Source organism: Cynocephalus volans, chromosome 1, assembly GCF_027409185.1.
Source record: "Cynocephalus volans isolate mCynVol1 chromosome 1, mCynVol1.pri, whole genome shotgun sequence".
In the NCBI taxonomy this organism is placed as follows: Eukaryota; Metazoa; Chordata; class Mammalia; order Dermoptera; family Cynocephalidae; genus Cynocephalus; species Cynocephalus volans.
Genome location: NC_084460.1, coordinates 86,964,564 through 86,982,184, shown reverse-complemented (window position 1 = coordinate 86,982,184; position 17,621 = coordinate 86,964,564). Strand labels below are relative to the sequence as shown.

The following is a 17,621-nucleotide window of genomic DNA, read 5'->3' as shown; positions in this document are numbered from 1 at the left end:
GTCAGTTGTTAGCCTCACATTCACACACAAAGGAGTAACACACATTTATAAGAGATACAAAAAGTATTTAGTAAGAATATATTTATTAATTATAACTCTCAGTCTTATTTTGGTATACACATGTTATTCATCATTTAAAAGGCATGAGTAAAGCCACTATAATGCTAAATGGAAAAAAAGCTAACTACAAAGTTAATAGACATATGCTCTCAAACATAAATATTTTTTAAAGGAGATGCCTTAAGATAGGAATAGTAACAGACTCTAGGTGATATAATTTTTTTTTTTGCTTTTTCTGTATTATTTCTAAACATTAAAAAAGAGATTTTTTACTAGCACTGCTCTAGGTTAACCGACTTATCTCCACTGAATCCAAACTACAGTGTTCAATACACAAATTTAGGGTGAAATTTCAGGGGTTTCCTCTGGGTACAAAAGGAACCCAGTAAAAATGCTGTCATCCTCGGGGCTGACATACACCCCATTCCAGTCTTTGGACACCTCGAGCCAGACCTGATCTCCTGCACTTAACTTCAGGATGATGAGGAGAGAGGCCTGGTCTATCTCCTGCCCGTACACAGTTTCTCTGGACTTGAACTGCTTCTTATTCCAGGCGACCAGGCTGATCCGAGCAGGTCGGCCCCTCACGGTGACATGGTAGGAAAACACGTATGTCCCAGGAAGACTGCAGTTAAATTTCCCAGTGACAGGGCTGTAATTCCCTTGGTCGTTATAGAAAACCTTGTCGAATTTGATAGGGGTGTTGGGAGGAGGGAAAGGCTTTGATAAAGCAGCGCTGAAAGCCGCCTGCGGGACTCTGGCCACCTCGCCCTTCGCACCCTTGAAGCCCCGGGATCCCTTCTTCCCAATAGGTCCTCGGACCCCTTTGCTCCCGAGCTCGCCCTTTGGCCCCGCGGGTCCCACGAGACCAGGAGGACCTAACTCTCCCTTTTCTCCTTTAACCCCAGGATCACCTTTGGCTCCGGGCAGACCATCCCGGCCGCCTTTGCCTTCTGCTCCCAGGTCTCCTTTGCTACCTTTCTCTCCTTTCATCCCCTCCTCACCTTTTTGTCCTTTTCCTCCCCTGTCCCCAGAATCTCCACGGTAGCCCTGGTCCCCCATCTCCCCCTTCTCTCCCTTGGCCCCAGGCCCTCCGTCCAAGCCTGGTGAGCCCACGGCCCCTCGGTCTCCTTTGTCTCCTTTGGTACCATTCCCACACATGTCCCCCTTTGAGCCTTTTTGTCCTTTCACGCCTGCCAGGCCAGTGTTTCCTTTATCCCCCTTAGGACCCAGTCCACCTGAAATGGAAAAACAAAATAATGGTTAAGGACCACATAGGCTATAAACAGTATGCTGTCACCACGGAGCTCAAAAAGTAGAAAGAAAACCTATTAATTGGGACCTGGAAACCTGGTTCTTGTCTCAGTAATGGCTGTACCCTGGAGACTCCTAAAATGAGCAATTTACATCACGCCAGGCTCTCAGAAGGGGAAAAGCTAATGCTTCTAAGAAACAATAGCACACATTCAGAACTCATATATCTGGTTCTTTTTCTTTTTGAGTTTTAAGATAACAAAGAATATTGCAACTGTAGTTGCCTGTTGTCTTCCATTACCCCTTGCATTTTGGCCCAACCCAAGTATTCTCAATCTCTATATTGTCCATCCAAATCCAAAATCTTACAAGCAAAGAAACTAAAACCCAGAAAGATTCAGGGATTTTTTTTTTCCATTGGCAGCTAAAAAGATACAGAGAACTCAGATACTTTTACCTAGTCTCCAAACTCCTAGACCAGTGTTGCATACACTCCATCCAGCCAGTATACTGAATTATTAGACTAATAGGAATTTATATTTCCATCTTACCTCTCTGATAACCTGAAATACAACAGAAAGAGCATGAAGCGCTCTACTGCACATGTGACTGTACACAGTGCATATATCTCACACTCTACCTTGTTCTCCAGGTTTTCCTGGGTATCCTGGAACTCCACTTGTTCCTTGCTCACCACGTTCTCCCTTTAGTCCTAAAATGATACCAAGAGTAACTTTTTTCCAACTGTATTATTTATGATATATCTAACATTTCTTTTGCAACCATGTCACTTTCCAGTGTTTCCTTTAACTGAAATGGTTTAAAGGTAAAATAGTGTGGAAAAAGAATGTATTGAGGGTCATTAGGAACATTTAATTCTGATTGACGATAAACCATTTGAAGGAAATCTGGAGCCTTTACCAATTCTTTCAAACAGCATTTATCTTTTCCCTCCTAATTCCCATGGCTCTTCAAACCTCTCATAAAACTCACGACATCCGGCTTGTATTATACACACATGTGTTTATGTTTTTCCTGTTATGAATTTTGAATGGCAGTTGAAATGTCTTCTTCTTTATATGATCCCAATGCCTGAGAAAAATTGCCTTGCACCATACGAGTTGAAATGCACAGCACAGCATTCTACAGTTGGCTAAAACTAATCACAGCAAAACATATACAGGGGAAAAATTTGTCCTTGACATACAGCATCAAGGAAAAGCATATGTTCATTTTGTGTTAGAATATTTTTCATACACTCTTTGGCCCAATTATAGAACTGTGATGATTTGTTGGAAAAAAATTAAAAGAGCTGGGTTCAGATATTTGCCATATTACTATAACATATATTTTTACATTAGTCCTGGCTAAAAGTTCACCCTGTTAAAGTGCAACCATACTAGACTTATTTCAACTGTAAAAAATTATGGCAATAATAATAGTATTAAAAATAGCTAACCCTTTAGAGCATTTACTTTGCACAAAGTATTATTACAAGTTCTTATCATTATTATTTTTACTAACCCAGCCTTTTTAATTTAATATAATTTTTATTTGATATTAACACAGTCCCTTCTATAACTGAGAGGCTGATATAACACAGTACATTTCATCAATTGGAACATTTTTAATTTACAAAAGTTTATAGCACCTCCCCTTCAAGGAAGATAGAGGAGATATTTTTGTTACCACTTTTACCACAGAAGAAACTGAGGTAGGAAAAAAATTTTTAATGTGTATAGAGTCAACCATGACTGCATATAAACTGATTGGCATCAATTTGTCAACCATATTATTTAGATATAACTAACATTTTTTGTTTCAATTTTGCCAGGGATAAAGAAATTGTAAGTCAAATTAGAGGTAAGGAGAATAGACTTCCCCTAATTTCAGAAGACCAATTAGAGAAATTCTACCATAGGTCACCAAGCAGAATTTTCTAACAACCTAGCACCTCCATTACCACTCCAAATAAAATACTAAATTTGAAATTAACCCACAGGCCATCAGGAAAACATCTGCATGCATTTTGAAAGAACCTAACCCTGAATGGCAGTGAAGGACCGATCCTACTCCCAGACTTTGTCAATACTCAAATACTGACCTTCATTGCACAGTTATTCTGGTTCTCAAGTTCAAATAAAAAGTTTAATTCCTTCCACTGAATTTACTCAGTCTGACAGTGATTAACCAGAATGTAGTCATTCAACTCATTTTTTTAACTTTCGCTCTTAACCAAGAGTCCAAGCTAAGTCTAGAAAGTAAAAGGAAAGTAAAGTTGCCACTTTACAGAGACTGGCTGAATGAATGTCTCCTTTTGATCCTTCATCAAAGCATATTCTTAAGAACATTATCTTATGATACATCCCTATTTTTTCCTTCTACTTCCAAAAGTCTAGCTTCCAAAATGAATGAATCACTGGGGAGGTTCATTGCTCATCTTTATTTCACAGAGTTTTCTGCTAACATAATTCAGCCACAAAAGGATTAAATGTTTCCAAGAATGAAAATCACATAACTGACAAGTGTGAAGTAGCTCTCTCTTACCTTAGCGTCTTTTTTGAGTAATTACTTCACTGAATGTTCTACCAGAAATGAGTTAGGCAGTCCCTGAGCCATGTGGAGGGTGATGTATAGATGATATTAGGTCTTTCGACATGTGACACTGAGGCTAAAACATTTAACTTGATGGATAGATGGTATTTCCACAGGCTGTCAGTATTCACTGAGGAATTTCTAAATGTCCCAGTGAATCTGTAACCTTCATCTAATACCTTTAAGCATTTACAGAACCAGGGATTTCCCAGAGCAGAAAGCCCTCCTTACTAATACAGCTATGGAATTATAGAATTTCTGAGCTGGAAAAGATCTATGAAAGCACTCATAACTACAAAGCTTTTTTGATAGTAAACGGTATAAATAAATATCTCTTTCATTCCCCTCAATTTCCGGGTGAGGTAAAGTGACTGGTCCATGGTGACTGTTATAAGCTTGGTTACTTCAGTTTTAATTCGGTTGTCTTCCCACCATTAACTGTTTGTGACTTCAGAGTTTTCCTCTGATTTCACAGTTTTCCCAAGGATATGTCCAATTCTCTTTAGCAGGCAGGCTATTCACCTAAACTGATCTAGGAGATCGCCTGCTTTAGTTGGTTTTATCTAGGACAAAATTATTTGCATCGTAAGGAAGAGCTCATATAGGAGTGTACAGGAAGGGACACTTCCCCAGATACTACACCCTGTGGCTTCCAGTCCCTGGGACAGCCTGGTGGCCAATGAGAGGTAGAAAAGCTGTATGCGTGTGTGTGTGTGCCTGTGGGTGTGAGAGATGTTCCTAAGTTTAAAATCTCTTAATTAGCTATTTATAAAGTTAGCATTTCTATATGAAATATAACTCATAATATCCTCCACCAATATTTACATTTTCAAAAAATTGACCCAACTTCAAGACTCTGGTATTCGCTTAGCAAATTGCTTTCCTGAAAAATGATGTAAAATGTCCATTGACATGAAATGAAGTGAGTTACCTACCCTTCTCTCCTTTCTGGCCTTTTGGACCTTGAGGTCCAACAACTCCTGGTGGCCCTGGGATCCCCATAACACCAGCCTCTCCTTTAGGACCTGGAAATGGGATTTCAAACCCATCAGGATAGAAAGATTTTCTTTTGAAATTTATTAGTTCAGAGAGAAAAAAAAAAAAGCAGTTATTCTCTTGAGACCAATAACTGTCAACATCCTCATGATAAAATCCAGATGACAGTAAACTATTACAAAGTTCCAAGGGCAATATTTTTGTCTGATTTGCAATTTTTCACTACCTGAATAAATAAATTGAGCCCATTCGTACTTGTCACTGTGTTCTTGGCAGTGATCAAATGATTCAGGGAAGCAGCACTAATCAAACAACAAGAACCAAATGATCATCTGACACTTAACCTCACGTGGACTACACTTTCCAATTGGAAGTAAAAACACAATGCCTAGCACTTTTGGATTTCACATTTATTCACTTATTTATTCAGTCAGGAACTATTTTTGAGGCCTCCTATCTGCTAAGCACACTGCTAGGTGTTAGGAACCCAGCCATCAACACCCCAGCAGCTCCTACCATTGTGCAGCTGAGAGTCCATGGGAGATGAGCCTTGAACAAATAGCCATGCAAATAAACACAAATCGCCACATGTAGTTAATGATATAAAGGAAAATAGGAAAGTCCTATTGTAAGTTATGGTAAAAGAGCCTAATTTATATTTATGGGATCAGAGAAGACCTCCCTGAGAAAATGGCATTAAGCTAAGGCCCAATGAACGGACTAGGATTTCCCAAAGCAAAACATAAGTATATGGGTATTTCAAGAAAATCAAGAATAGAAAAGACCATGATGTTTTTAAGAAACTGAAAGAAGAGCACAGTGGGCAGAGGTTGTAATCAGGATGAAATGAGGCTGAGAGGCAGGCAAGGGTTGATCACACCAGGCTCAGGTCTCAGCAAGTGTCCTGGCTCGTCCAGGCAGTCCAGGTCCTTTCCACTTAACAGAGCCACACAGGGACCCTAAGCCCAGGATAATTATTCCTCCTGCAACTCCATCCCTGTTAAAGTCATAGGAATTGTTTCTCAACCTCTGCAACAGTCCCCCATTGGAATACTTTATGGCCAGTTTCCTTGAAAGTTAACCATATAGGTAAGTGTGCTCTATGAAATTTATAAAATTTCATCTTAACTTTATCTTGTTATAATTAAGGTTGATGGAATGGAGAAAATTACATTCAACAGAATTCCTCTTTGAAAAAACATTGTATTTGTTTGGAAGGAAAACTTTTGTAGATGTCTTGCAATAGAGGTCAGGGGTGAAGGCAGGCTCAAACAACCGAAGGTAGTGGTTAAGCTCCTCTGTCTAGAAAAGAAAGGGATGCAGGGTGGAGAGGAATAGAGAAAGAAAACGCAGAGGAGGTGGAAGTGAGCAAGGTGGCCAATTAATTTCACTGCACAATGTGTCCCTTTTCTCATGGTACCCAAAGCCTCAGTGTAGTTTTTCTATGGAAGGAAATGATAAAAGGCTGTGCCCAGGTTGGCACAGGGAGCACCCAGCAACTGCATAAGAGGTTATATCTGGGTACATCTAGGTTTGATTGGTGTAAATACCATATGGCCGAAAACAATGGAAAGAGCTGGGCTTGAAGGTGCACAAACCGTGTTTGACTCCAGATCCTGCACTCACAGGTGTTGCAAACTCTAGACTTCCCAAAAACTCCCTGAAATGCAGTTAAATCATCAGTTTAAATGTAACAATATTGTTAACAATTTTATAAAAATTATAAATAATATAAAGTGCTTAACCATTCTTGATGCATAGTAGATACCTATTATTATAGCTGAACTGAGAGAAGCAAGAAGTAAAATTTCAAATAGAATTTTACCTTTGCTGGCTATTAGATATATCTGAATATTTCAAAACGTTTTCATTCAGAAAGTTAGACTCATGACTTTTAAAAGTAGATAATGCAGTGTGTGTGTGTGTGTGTGTGTGTGTGTGTGTGTCCAAGGACTGAAATATGATGTGACCAAGAACTGAAATATAATGAAGAAAAATTAAAATACTTGGGATTGAGAAGTTTTATTTTCCTTTTGCAAGTTTGTCCAATGTTGCTCTTATACTAGATTTCTAATTTAAAAAAAAAAAAAAAAAAAACGGAAGAAACAGTGTTTTGAAAACACTGGTAAAGCCAGAATAAATATCTCTCTCTCAATCTCAAAAACAGTATCCTGTCTTATCAGGCTAACTGGAAAAATAAAAATAGTTTATTGAGCATTTATTCTATTCCAGGCACCATGCTGAGTTCTTATATGTACTCACATGATCTCATTCAGTCCTCTTAATGATTCCATGAAGCTCGTATCATTCTTACCCCTTTTTACTATTTTGGAAATTGAGACTTAGAGAAATAACAAAGCTTCCCTAGGGTAGGATCATGATAGACTCAACATTCTGAGCTCTTAAACACTCTGCTGTATGGTAGAAACAGTCAGACTAAGACACATGAGTTCCCAGACAGGCTAGTACCTTGGCTCACTATCAAAATATTTGTCATTTGTATTTAGAGGACAGGCTGAACTCTGAGAACAGCCCAGCTAAATCCACCACTGGGTAAAACAAAATCTCTGATGTTACAGACTCACAGCCCTAGAAGACAGTTTAGCAACAAGCTCTGGCTATTTGACCATGCCCTTGGAATTTTCAGTTACACGCAACTTGCCGGCCATATACGATACCAAGAGAAGTTCTGATAAATATAATTTTCTCAGTCTCATTACATTTTCCATAATGTTTTAGCAACCCTGAAATTTTGGTGCCCTTGGCCACTACCTATCTCCTTTACTCCTTAATCCAGCTCTGCATAAATACTGAGCGCATTTCTTGAAAGTTCCCTGCCATGGGAGGAAATTTTTAAAAAGCTTGGTGAAGATGCTTACTGATTTTATAACATATTCTTCAGGCAAGACACAACAAATATTTATATCTATTTTTTAATCAAGAAATAGTGAATTTGAAATTGACATTCTGATTTTAATTTTACCTTGTATTCTCTAATATACGTCACGTAAAAGCCGAAATGTATTACACTGAAACCGAGAGCATATTCATTACGGACACATTAAAGACATCTGAAATTTTGAAATACATAACCATGGTGTTCAGTGGAGAAAATTTCTGGGTAGGGTCACCGTTGCCTGAGAATTTCAATGAGGAACAAACCGAGTCCTGCATTTCATTCTCCAATTCACGGGTTCCATTTCTCATCCTAACTACAAATAGCACTCAAAACACCCATCAATCAGCACACATTCTCACCAGACAACAGAATTTTCATTTTCCCTTTTTATATGAGCCCTTAAGGAAAAGCCATTAAGGTAATAAGGTTGTGTAACTTGAAGAACCACCGCACATGCCGGGCTTGGTAATCCCCATCTTTGCTCTAACCGTCACTGTCCGGTAGAATTTTCTGCAATGATGGAAGTGATCTATACATGCGCTTCCCAATTCAGTAGCCACTGGCTATATGTGGCTTTCATGCACTTGACATGTGTCAGTGTGATTGACAAACGGAGTTTTTATCTTACGTAAATGTAATATGTATTAATAACGACACCAATGTGCTCTAGTGGCTACCACAGTGGGCAGCACAGCACCCATCTGCACTTGTCACAATGTTACACCCAGACTGGTCCATTTGCATGACAATGTAGAAACCCTGGGGAGATTCCATCCCCCAACCCACCTCTCCACTCTAAGAATGCACAGGTGGAAAACATGTCTTCATGTATTTTCTGTTACCTGGCTTTCCAGTCTCTCCAGGTTCTCCTTTCTGCCCTGCGACAGGTGAACAACAATCACAGCAATTTAAAAAGAAATCGTCAGTGTCAAGAGTGAAGTTTTCAAAGGGAAAGAGGGTGGCTGTGCCAAAGGCAGAATCCAGGGCTGAGGGGTCAGTGGTCGGTTCTGCCACTTCAACTGCTTTCGTAAAGGGAGTTTCTTCTTCTGCAGGTGGGCCACTGGAAGGCTTTAGACCCTTCAGCATCTCTTTTCCATCAGATTTCTTCGTAAATTTGGTATATGGTGTGGTTTTTGCTTTTGTGTCCATACCAGCAAGAGCCAAAATAATTAAAATGGCACAAAGCCAAGAAAACATCCACATATTTGCGGCTGGCAAGAAGACATAATAGGAAAATATACATATGTTACATGAGGTCCAAATGAAAAGTCTAAGTGATATATTTACTTATATGAGAGAAATATATATATGAACCATAAGAATGAACAGTATGCATAACAAATGATATATTTTTGATATATTTTATAGGTAAACGTGTGCTTGAATCACAACAGAATATTTGATTTACTTAAAGTTTCTATTATAAAGGAACACATTGCTTGAATTCTCTTCTCTGGTTGTTTTCTCAGTGTTACATCTTCTAAAATATTGTTCTCAATCATTCAAATGATCTTACCAAATAGCAAACATGATCTATAATAAATGCAACATGACTTAATAGCTCATATACCCTGTAGAAAACAAATATATATAATTTCCTGACTGACCTCACTCAGATTTATAGGAATCAAATACATTTCTATTAGAGGGAGATGAAAAATATTGAGCTGACTAGTTTATTCCAGCAAACTCAATTATTTCAAGAAAAAATACTGGTGAAATAGTCCTTAAATCTACTAGGGATAATGGCCCTGTTGTGAGAGCAATCTCTTAGAATCTCTTGTAACAAATGGAGAGAGAGACAATAAAAAAATCATAAATTTGAATATATGCTACGCGTCCTTAGATTCTTCACATGCCATTTAACTCTCCAACTCTTTGCTTTATCATTTGGGGAGTTTTTCTGAAAACTCACATTTATCTTTGTATTATTTTAATGGGGCAAAGTGCCTTCTTATTAAGGCTTTTATCAATGTCCAAAGTGATATAAGGTTCCCAAAGAAGTGAAACTTTGATAGCTCACAGTATTCCATTCTCCATCAACTCCCAGCACACTAGTGGCTGCTAGCAATTAACTAAGGTTAGAAATGCACATTTTCTGAAAGGAGAAGGAAAGAGTAATTAAGATAAACAGTGGAAGAGTAAAGAGAATGGAAATAAGGATAGACAAACATCTGCTAATTATAGAGCCCCTGCTGTGAGCAGGTGCCTTACATGCATCAGTCCAATCAGTCCTCAAAGCAGCTCTGCCAGGTAGGTGATATACTGTTATACACTTTCACAGATGAGGAGACAGGCACCACGAGGTTACATACCTTGACCACAGTCACACAACCAGTAAGTTATGGATTTGGGATTTGAATCCAGGTCTGTTTAATTTTGGAGCCTAAACCCTTTTCCACAAATCATGTTGCATTTATGAGGATGACATTAAGGAACAATAGATCCAAGGGTAGTTCAGTGGAACAGAACTATGGAAGAGAAAGATACAAATCACAGCAGATGAGAGGGGACAAAGATAGGACATTTCATTTCCAAAACCATATAAAAATCAAACAATGTTAACCAATATTCAACTGATATTTACTGAATATCAAAAATGTCACAAGCACTGAAAAATCATATGTGGTGACATGGAACACAAGCCATGGTCTCTGTCCTCAAAGAGTTTACAGTCTAATAAGGAGAGATGGGACACAACAAAAGCAAAGAGCATGAAGGGCGGCTGATTACACCACATCCCTGCAAATACAGACCACCCCACACCCCTGCACCCTGCAAAAGTGAGGACACAAAACATGGTTACTTTTAGCATGGTTACTACCAGCTAAACCCAGCCCCAGCAAGCACTAGACAACAGAAGTACTATGTTTGGACATAAAGTATTTGGTCTTTCTTAGTTCACACAATTGCATTCTCTAAAATATTCTTTTGTTCAACAAATATTTATTTGAACATTTAAGAAGTCTTGTGCTGGGTCCTAAAATATAAACACAAGTAAAACCAAGCCCCACCCCTAAGGGTCTTTTCTGCAGTAAACATACAAATATAACCAGGCCCACATCTTTAGGCTAAAGAGAAATTAGAGATCTGACAAAAGGCTCAAAGTGAAATATTGGTGGCTTTTCATTCTCTCACCACTTTACTACAAGAAGAGTTAGAGTTGGCAGAATGCCTAGTGTTAATACTCTAGGATATTTCTTATGTTCTCTTAAGCAAGGGAGATCACATGGGAAAATAAACTTTCTTCTTCCTTACTAAAACATATCTGTGTTAGTCTTCCATACATACAAAGTATTTTTGACCCCGCAAACATGTTGTGACAGCATCTTGGCAAACCAGTCCTGCAGAGGCAAGCAAGAGATAGCTGGTGGGGCAGGGGAGGCGAAAGCAACCAACACAGAGAACATGGCAGGCACCGTCCTAAGCACTTTAGACTTGTTATTTCAATATGTCACACAAGAACCACACAAGCTGTCCAGATTCTCTGAAGGCTAGAGGCAAACCTGACAGATAGTGGCATCCCTCTCTGCCCTTTGCTCCTCCCCCCTTCAATAATTGAATAAGCACCTGATTACCTGTATTTAGCCCTTTCTGCCTGACATACGTGTTCCAGTCCAAATCCAGTTATCACATCTTCTTCTCCAGTTAATTTTTTCTCCACCTCTCTTATAAACTCCCAGAGTGCCTGCCATGTCCTGTCTTATATCCAATTCTACATTTTCTGTTTTCTTAACCCAATCACTCCTCACCCATCTACATCTTTATTATAAAACTAGCTTAATCCAAATATGTCCCAAGACTTTTTGTCAAAAGATCCTCCGACAATGTTCTGAGCCTTCAAATATATCATCCATAACTGGTATTGTATTCCAGCTGTATTCTTGAATGCTAATTACAATGTAAATATAAAGACTTTTGAAATAATTTTAGGTACATGGATATGTGTGCACATGTTGTTTGGGCTGCAACAGTGATGATCTTCTTTGACCTTATCTAAAGCATTCTTCGCCTCTGACCCTGTATAACTGTACAGAATTGTAAGATGAACCTTTATGTCTATAGCATTCCTTTGCTATTTGAACAGCTACTTTTAATTTCTAACATTTCATTTAAACTAATATTTCCTGATGTGTTTCCTCTCATACCCATGTCCCTCTCTCTTTCCTTCTTTTTTGTTTCTTTCTTTTCATCCTTTCTCTTGTTCAGTCCACAAGTGATACCACGTTGCCCACAGGAATTATATAGAACAAAATATCTGCTCTCATAGAGCTCACGTTCCAGTGGAAGTAAGAAATATCTGTGGTAAGCAATTGAGTATTTCATACTATAATAAGTGCCATGGAGGAAATAAACAGGGGTATTTGATAAAGAGTGTCAAAAAAAAGATTGTTTCAGACAGGTGGCTAGAGAAAGCCTATGTGCAGAAGTAGCACTAAAGCTCATAGGAAAGGCATGAGGAAAAAGCATTAATGAACCAGAAGCAGCCAGCCTCAGGAACAGCTTTCCAAGCAGCAGGGACAGGTGTGCCTTTGCATGAGAGAGAGAAGGGAGGCCAGTATGCCCTGAATGTATAGGGTGAGAGACAGAGGGGCTGGGGTGGTCATCCGAGACACATCATGTAGGGTGCTGTAGACCATCATAAGAATGAAAAGTGTGTACTAGAAGCCATAAGAAGTCACCAAAAGTTAAAGCAGGGGAGAGACTTGATACGACTTGCGGCTTTAAAGCACCATCTGGCTGCTGTGTGGAGGACGGCTGCAGGTGGGACAGAGCAATAAGCAGTAAAAGCAACCGGGAGGCTCTTGTGTAGTCCAGGCCGGAGGTGATGGTGGCTTTGGACAGTTTGCTGACATTATCTCACAGATTAAAAGACCAACCTTTTCAGGAAAATAATCATCACTTCATTTATTTTTCATGTGAAAAGTGCATCTTCAACTTAGTTAAATTAGGATGCTTTATATGATGACTAGGAGGTTTTTTTAGAATTGTAGTTTTAATTAATATCACCTTGAGAACATGAGGAAAAGAAGAAAGCAAAATAGTATGGTTAATAATCATTGTCTTCTGGAAATACAGGCTGAGGTTTAGTTATTGGTCAAGTTTTAGTTTAAAATATACAATGAATCAGAGATAATTTTGTAGTAGGCCACACAACAAATAGAAATGTTTGTCTGGAAATGGTGCTGGTTAAACTTTGTCTCTCTAAGACTGAAGTCAAGTGAGATCTTACCTCCAAATTATTATATATAACACTTTAAGTGGGTTGGTCTGAGAGTCTTTCCCTGTAATGAGGTATAGAAGGAAAAGAGAAGTGTTATAAGAGGCCTGAGTCCCAGTCAAGAAATGGGATGACTTCAGGGCTTGTTCTGAGGATGTTGGCAGCTCCCTGTGACTTTTCTATTTAAATAAGTAATAAAAAGTGGTATTGGGGTTCGGAGCAGCAGGTAAGAGGGATCACTGACATCATTAGTGTCACATTCATTTCAGGTATGTTCACCCTGAAGAAGACCCCACCACAAGAGCAAGAGCATATCACACCAGGACATCAGAAGGAAAATGGGAAGGAGCAGTTGCTGCCACCACTTCTATCCCCTTCCTTCTGAGAGCTACATCCATCCATTTCCTTTTTAAGGTGCATGGTCTTGCACTCTCAATGCTATACAACCACGAGGGTGAATTAGAATTTACAAGCTATTTGCTCCTGCTCCCATTCTTCTGGTAAATGCAGACAGGAAGGCCTTCTAGAGCTCAGCTCTTGAGTTCATTCACAAATAAACACCGCATCAAAAGGAAGGAGGAAAAGCTCTGTAGCAACAGATTCCTATTTCCCACTTCATTTTTAAGAGCAATTCCAGGTGATTGTAATCAGCCCTGAGAGGCTTTGCTCATCCTTTCCTGTTGATAGATGCCGCAAAAGCATCATAATTTCTATTATCCGGTGGGAGGCTATTTCTTCCAGTGTCTAAATAAATGAATCCATTACAATTTTATTAAGCATATTGAATATAACATCCCATTCTACCAAGTTAAATGCTTCTTGTATTTAACAAGTATGCAGTAAAATAAAAATATATTCTCAGCATTTTCCTGTCAAATGAAAAGGGATTGGCTTGTCGAGAGTATAACCCCATAAAGAGTCCAGCTGCAAACGTGGATACTTTCTGTTCCCTCTAAGCATGCCATGACTTCTTCAGTTCCTCCTCCTCTCCTCCCACCTGCTTTAAAGCAGAGTAGGACAGGAAGCAGAACGTTACAAGTGGCAGTCGAGACTCATGGCACAGGGTTGGGCATGGAAAAGGAATGGCACTTACGAGAGAAATCAAGCTCGAGCAGGACCAGGTAACCTCTCAGATGACTGGTTGATGGAAAAGCAAAGGCACCTGCATGGATGAGTAGAAGGTAAAAATGTAGATCAAATGTAGGCATAAATGTATGTCACATTTCCAGAACCTAAAAAAAACCTTGGAGAATGGGATCAGGCAAAGGCAAGAACAAAATTATTACTTCTCGGTTTCATCTGTTTTATTTCCTCACAGTGATATGAGTTTGTCTGCTATAGTGGTTTTCTCATTCTAGGGATGTAGAGAACTAAAGGAGGTGGGGAAGAGGGACAGAATGAATCTGTGGGTAAGCAGCCCGATAATGAGCCTGATGTAAATTTTTTAGGCTGATACATTCCACTGATTGTAAAAAAAAGCAAAGAGGAACTGTGTGGGAAGAATCAGGAAGGGGGGTATAGGGGTAGTCTCTATTCTTTCTACTTAATTTTTCTGTAAGCCTAAACTGCTCTAAAAAATAAAGTTCATCAATGGGGGAAAAGCAATAGGGTCCAAATATGTTGATTTATTTGTTCACTTGTTAGTTTTATTAGTTGGTCTTGGGAACAGTTAATAATCTGTCAAAGTTATTATTGCAAAACTTAACTTAAAACTGACATATGTCCATAACACATTTTTGTTAGGTTTTGGCATGTTAACAAAAATCCGAAATGGAGTCAAACCCAGCTCCACATTAGAAGCTTTCTTCATGAAGTAGAGATTTCACTGAGATTTTGCTACTTCCTTGATATCAATTATTTATACACCCATTAAAGTAAGTATAACCAAACCTAAGCAAACCTCTTCACCGTTTGGGGGACCCCACAGAATGCCTGTCGTGGGTTGTTCCTCAGTAGGGACTTATTACAGAAAGGAACAGAAACAGGCTCACCCCGTGCTCCATCCAGTCCATCCAAAAATTAGCCAGAGGTTCCCTAAAGCAGAAGTTCTGAGTAAGATTCAGGATACAGAATCTAACAGATTGGTGAGCTTTAAGGAAATGGAGTTTGTCTTCGAAGCAAAAGATATTTTTCAGATAAGGTAATAGAGATGGAATTTTCATCACTCGTGGCTTACCTTCTGTTGATAGTCTGGCTTCTCAGTGTTCAAAGACCTTTGCTGATTCTTTTATCTATTTACTCACATGCTCACATGTAAGGAACTCAAATATGAAGTATAACTACGAGAGATATGGCATGTATTATACATATGGCTTCATTACAGAAATATTTCCAATTGCCAAACTTCCATTTGTTTTTCTTTTTTTTTTTTTTCTGACCTGTAAGGGGATCGCAACCCTCAGCACATTGTGATCCGCACCACGCTCAGCCAGTGAGCGCACCGGCCATCCCTATATAGGATCTGAACCAGCAGCCTGGGCGCTACCAGTGCCGCACTCTCCCGAGTGAGCCACGGGGCCAGCCCCGTTTTTCATTTCTGCAGTGTTTTAAGATCTTTTTGTTTTTAATCCAGAGAGTTCTAAATCTATTTCAGTGCTCAAAAATATCTTATAAACATCAGGAAAGTCAGAAGTTTGAGGATCTCAACAGACAGTATATATATATATATATATATATATATATATATATATATATACACACACACATATATCCCAAAAGATATCAGTTCCTTTCCTTCCCATTGGAATCCGAACTAGTTTCAGAGCCATTTAGCATCATGGATCAAGGTAAGAAGAGATCCTGTAGAAACATTTTAATTGAACGTTCCGAAGAGAAATCAATCTAGGCCGATAGGTACCAGAGTTGGTTTTTATGCTGTTTCTAGTTCTCAAAATATTCTTGAAAAACCCCTAATTACTCCTCACCACTCATAAAGCCATTGTCACTGACCCATATCATCATCAAAAATAAGCAGAAAACACAGGAGGATATAAGCCACACAGCAGTTTCTGGGTTGTGCTAACACGTTGATCCTAGCAGTTTCCTGATTTGCTCTAACTCTGTAATTTGGCACCAAGCCCCAAGACTCCATCATTTGGGTTCATAAAAGGGAGCCCTGACCCTGAGTCACTCACTGCTGTATGGACCTGGGATGAGTCACTTACCGCTGGGGCTCAGTGTCCTTACACTAAAAACAATGAGTTTGGACTAGATGAGCCAGCTCTAAACCCTTTTCTACTTCTAAAGTATTAAGATTCTTTTCCCAGCAAATCCTAGCTAATCATAGTCAGCAGTGGAGAATTAAATATTGTTACAACTTCATTTTGTCACCGGCTCCAAGGTTTATTCCAGGACTTTGGAGTCAGCTCATAGAAAGCTCTGCCTGTGGCAATGGATCTAGAAAACCCTCTAGAGGTCAATGTCTCTCCTAGACAGAGCTGAGAATCCCAGAATAACAGGTATCTCTGATAAACATCAGGTTGGGTATCAGCCCGAGAAGAACAGAAAGGAGTCTGTCCCTGAAAAAGCTACCTAGAGGTTAATGAATCACATGAAAAACAGCAGTAACTTCCTCTTTCAGGACAGCCTTGCTATTTAATACCCCAAAAGACCAAGGACAACGAATGGCATTGTATAAGCACTGTAATTCAAGCAATTAGCCAGGTAATGGTCTGTGGGGTTCATTATAGCAGAATGTCAATTAAAACACTTGGAAAGAGATTATGCAAAGCACTTAGATTTCAGACTTTATAAGCTACCAGTAAGGCTACATTATAGTAAATGTCATATTACTACAGTAGGTACCACATAAATGAAAATAAAGCTTCTTTTCTAATATAGAGTCTTCCTAATATCTCATAAATCCCAGAAATTGAACAGTCATGTGTCTAATCTTTATTCAACAATAAAGAAAATAGGATGAACGATGTCATATTTGAATTGAGTATCTTCTTTCCTATCTTTAGCCTAATTAACTAATACCTTGTATTAGATTTTTAAAGATTCAAAAATATACCTGTTAGTTTTATTTTGGTTTCTGCCAATGGACTTAAGGAAGAAGAGGGGAAGAGGAATGGGAAATTTGAATTTCAAAAGGAAAATTGTTTCTTAGAAAGACCTTTAGGTGAGATTTCTCCTGTTTAATGAATTGCCTGACTGTTCTCACAGATGCACAGCATTTCCTTTTTTTTTTTTTTTAGTGCAGCTATTTTATTAGAAAAACTGATTTCTTCAAAATAGAAAATAAATGACAAAGTTCTTTATGAAATTTTAAAATGCAAATTGCATTTAGCATCTAAATAGATAGGCTTTACGATTTGCCCTGAATAGCAGTAGGAAGAACATACGTAAAAATTAGCTTCTGTCTTAAAAACCCTCAAGTCAAGTTTAAGCCAGCAGTTAATTTTTATTCATAAATTATAAATCTTTTACAGGAAGAAGAGAAATTAAAATAACTAATAGATGTAGAAATGTAATGTTCCACTAATTCTACCATAGAAAACTAAATGCATATTAAATTATTATTATTATTCATAATTGTTCTGCAAAATACCACAGGCATAACATATTTCTAAAAACAAAATATCTTTGCCTCTT

The 17,621-nt window shown here is 38.6% G+C and overlaps 1 protein-coding gene across 1 annotated transcript; it reads right to left on the bottom strand.

The window, feature by feature from the left end:
* Window positions 1-399: 399 nt before the first annotated feature.
* OTOL1 (otolin 1) lies at window positions 400-9,007 on the bottom strand. The gene is made up of 4 exons (XM_063087517.1): window positions 8,647-9,007; window positions 4,845-4,934; window positions 1,955-2,026; window positions 400-1,298 (listed from the first exon to the last, which is right to left on the bottom strand). Exons 1-4 carry the CDS (start codon window positions 9,005-9,007, stop codon window positions 400-402), a joined length of 1,422 nt encoding a protein of 473 aa, XP_062943587.1.
* Between the last annotated feature and the right edge of the window lie 8,614 nt (window positions 9,008-17,621).

Coding starts and splice junctions, on each gene's coding strand:
- OTOL1 (XM_063087517.1), bottom strand. CDS start 9,007: ATGTGGATGTTTTCTTGGCTTTGTGCCATTTTAATTATTTTGGCTCTT. Junction 4,935..8,646: donor TGGAGAGACTGGAAAGCCAG/GTAACAGAAAAT, acceptor TCCCATTTCCAG/GTCCTAAAGGAGAGGCTGGT. Junction 1,299..1,954: donor AGGAAAACCTGGAGAACAAG/GTAGAGTGTGAG, acceptor TTTCCATTTCAG/GTGGACTGGGTCCTAAGGGG.